The 3,949-nt window shown below is 44.2% G+C and overlaps 2 protein-coding genes across 2 annotated transcripts in view; one reads left to right on the plus strand and one right to left on the minus strand.

The window, feature by feature from the left end:
• Positions 1 to 619, minus strand: part of LOC106817806 (xyloside xylosyltransferase 1-like) — a 20,163-nt gene extending 19,544 nt beyond the window's left edge. Inside the window, exon 1 of the mRNA XM_014822507.1 lies at positions 432 to 619. Coding sequence (XP_014677993.1) covers positions 432 to 495 — 64 coding nt within the window. The 5' untranslated portion in view covers positions 496 to 619. The remainder of the gene's footprint in view (positions 1 to 431) is intronic.
• LOC106817809 (exostosin-like 2) overlaps positions 1 to 3,918 on the plus strand; it is a 17,035-nt gene extending 13,117 nt beyond the window's left edge. Inside the window, exon 5 of the mRNA XM_014822510.1 lies at positions 3,879 to 3,918. The gene's annotated coding sequence lies outside the window, so the exon portion shown is untranslated. The remainder of the gene's footprint in view (positions 1 to 3,878) is intronic.
• Positions 3,919 to 3,949: the final 31 nt, after the last annotated feature.

Here is a 3,949-nt window from a genome sequence, read left to right on the forward strand (position 1 = left end):
ATAAATTGCGCCATAATTTCTCCGCCATTCCGTCCAACTCCACGTTACAGATCATCTGGTGCATGACGATGAACGATCTGCGACGATTACGTAAATATTCCGTCATTGAACACGGAAGCGTCTATCGCTAAAGTTAACACGGACCGATAATGCGGAACACACAAACTGCGTTTCTGTCAACGCTATTCTTGTAACATTAACATTAGTTGTAAGCGTTATCTTATCATTCACATTTGCCTTATATTATCTTTGCGATGTTTCTGACAACGGGCTATAATAATGTCTTTGTTCACTGATATAATATATACGGCGCATATATTTACGGCACATAACGCTAATAGTTCTGCGTTGACAGTTACATGCGCGCGTGTAAATAACCTCATAACCTCATGAACAACAAGAAGAAAACATCAACATTAACGCGTACTTACCCTTATCGTGACAAAGATGCGTTGCGCGGATGCTTAACAAGGCGTCCAGATGAGGCGCGTCCATGAGCACAGGATAGTGAAGCTGGAACTTTAGAGAGGAATGGTTACGCTCGTTCGATACAACCGGGCCGTAGATGCAACATAGACAATGCAAAAAAGCATTGGCGCTTCGCGCTTGAAAGGAGCGAATTGGCTTGTGAATGGTCGGAGCTCAGCATCCCCGCGTTTCACAAGCACAAACATATAACATGCGAACGACGGATCGCACGCTCGAACGCACACGACACCGAATTTACCAGCCCACATTCTTTCACTTTTGTTGCGTAGTAGCTCAACAGCTATTACGCAATCTCGGGTTAACTGTACTTGGCCATGCACTTGATGACGGTAGGTTATCTCAGTGACAGGTTTGCGTCGCAATCGACCCCGCCGGTGTGCGCATGCTCACGACGGCGTCCAGCTCCGTCTGCTACTCTCGTTACGCGCGCGCGGGTAGCCGGCATATCCCGGCGCGCTCTGCGCGCATCAGCAGCGGTTTCTACACGAGATGCGCGGCCGACGGCTACCGCGTCATCTACTGCGTCCGTAGCGCTGCTGTGTTGCGTCGCGTTATCTACTGCAGTATTCGTCTATCTACGGTGTCGCGCCCCGTGGCCGACGGGACGCACCTAACCGGTTACCGGACCGAAGGGTTAGCGCGCAAAGCCCGGTAACGGACCGTCGATTCATCGCCGCTGAGAACGCGGCCGGCGGCCGTACCTAGATTCACTGTCGTCATGATGACGTATCGACGCAATGACCTGCTGCGCATGGTACTGACTAACTACTCCAGATGGCCGTTCATATATACAAAATCATTCTGCTCTAGCATAATCTGGGTATGTGTTCTACGATTAGCCATCAGTAGTGTTTATGATAATAATAATATAATAATAATATAATGTAATAATAATAATGTTTTATTATTATTACCATTTTTTATCTAGTCTTGATATCAGAGTTAGTGCAACAAGTTTCATGTTATCTGGTTCATATTCAGAAGAGGCGGTGAAAACGTACCGCTTCTCACTCGTCCATCAAAATGCTCTTACAGTTTAGCATCATCGGATGTTATATTTGTCAATATGTTAGCGATACAACCTTGTATTTTATAAATATTTATATATTCTTACTTTAATTTTACTATATAACTATTAAATATTCTTACTTGCATATATATCTACGTATTTTTTGTGTAAAAATTCGTAATATTTTTATTTACCGTACACCTAGTAATAAGGTGGTTATTAAGGGTTAAAGCGAAGTATCACATTTCGCGTGCGCTTCAGGATGTATGCTGTATAATCCGTTCGTTTATTGTTAAAAAAAAACACAGGCGAAGAAGTGCCCGATTTTTCCCATATGATATCGTCAAAGGCGCCGGCAAAGAACTGATCGTGATTCGATCCGAGACGAAATCTGCTGAGTAATCGAATGCGATTATCTGCCGATCTCATGACTGAACGGTAAGAATGAAGACATAGAAGCGAAATTATAGAGATAGATTTAGAAAATAGTGAGAGTAGTGGATGTAGGGAGAGCAGAGAGAGAGAGAGAGAGACAAGAGAGAAAGAAGAGAGAGACAGAGAGACACGAGAGAAAGATCGAGAGAGAGGAGATGAGAGCAGAGAGAGAGAGAGGCGCGAGAGCGAGAGAGAGGAGAGGGAAGATACACGATGTCTGTGATATAGCTAATATCGTAGTATGTTACGATGCTACGATGACAACGGAACCCGTGTGTACATTGCAGACATTCAACACGGCAGTTATCCTGCATGTCACTTCTACTTGTTTGCAGCCGTGCTATAAGTGACGATGATACCCTGATCACGGAGTCTGATCTCCTAAGAGCCACACGCTGTGGAGATGGGTAGGTGCACCAGGGGACCCATTATTAGTGGCCCAAACTCGTTTCGTAATTAAACAACTATCACAAGTCTAGGATACGAAACAAATTTTACACGTAATTATTGTTCGTGAAATTTTTTTACGTTTTTTAGACTTCTGATGCCATAACTGGTTATTGTGTTTCCGTTTTTTTTTTAGTTATGTTGCCTTAATGTTTGTTTTATTGTTTTCACAACGAGCTCCTTGGATTACGCAAGCGATTTTTTTCCCATAATAGTCACTCGTATTTGCAATAGAGAAACGCGAAGAATAAAAAGGAAAAGAACTACGAATTTTCGGGCGATTGTTTTACCAGGGGTGTGGTATATATGCAGCTGCGCGGTAGTTGTGTGCTTTTCGCGTTCTCTTAGTTTGGGCCCCTATGATATGAGAACTCACTGGCGCCAGTTAATTCTGGCTAGTGTTTCTCAAATTTCTAACATGCACAGTGCGTGTGGTGAACTCTAACACTCACTAGTTAAAGTTGTCAGTTTCATTGAATTGTTGCCCCGCTTCCTCCATTACATGCTTACTAATTATATATTTTAATTATAATTATAATTATACTTATAGTGCTAACGCCGTGTATGTTGCCGTTCCCTTTCATTGTTTGGTTAATAATAGTGGGCATAATATATTATGATTACATGAACTTTGTCACGCATTTTTAAACACCCTTTTCACGATTCATTCTAGTTTCGCTCTGTTACAGTATTAATTGTAGAAGGCGCTAGAGCAACTGTATACAGAGGACTACGCACTCTCGTAACGATCTTTTTTCCCGTTCACTCTTTTCTACTCGCCATTTCCACGCTGATGCCCCTTCTTCCTTTTTTCATTCTTCATTTTCTCTTTTTCATTTTGTTTCCTTTCCTTCCTTCCTTTTCTTCCTTACTTTCTTCTTTATTTTCTTCCGTCTACCCCTTTCACTCTGATGCTGCACATAGTTTGACAGGAGAATGCGTTAGAGTTGTGCGACGGTTACGTAAATATTCCGTCATAGAACACGGAAGCGTCTAGCGCTAAAGTTAACACGCACCATATATGCGAACAAACAAACACACACACACAACCACACACAACCCCACACACACACACACACACCACACACCACACACACACACACGACACACACACACACACACAACACACACACACCGCCACACGCACACGACACACGCACACGCACACGCACACGGCAGCACTGCACACGCACACACGCACACGCACACGCCACACACGCACACGCACACGCACACACTCGCACACGCACACGCATACGCACACACGCACACACACACACACTACACACACACACACACGCCACCACACACAACACACACACACAACACATCACACACACACACATACAACACACACAAAAAAAAAAAAAAAAATAAAACACAAACCACACACACACACCACCACCGCGCGCGCGCACGCACGCACGCACGCACGCACACATTCCGCTTCTATTTCGACAACGTCCGCCTAAACGCTCTGCCAATTCATGTTTTGCAGGCTACCCAACAAATCTGTTCGGATACTCGTTTGCAGAGCGGCACGCGCTGCGTCCGGACGAGAACATACGA

Source organism: Priapulus caudatus, unplaced genomic scaffold (assembly GCF_000485595.1).
Source record: "Priapulus caudatus unplaced genomic scaffold, Priapulus_caudatus-5.0.1 Scaffold1873, whole genome shotgun sequence".
Taxonomy (NCBI): Eukaryota; Metazoa; Priapulida; class Priapulimorpha; order Priapulimorphida; family Priapulidae; genus Priapulus; species Priapulus caudatus.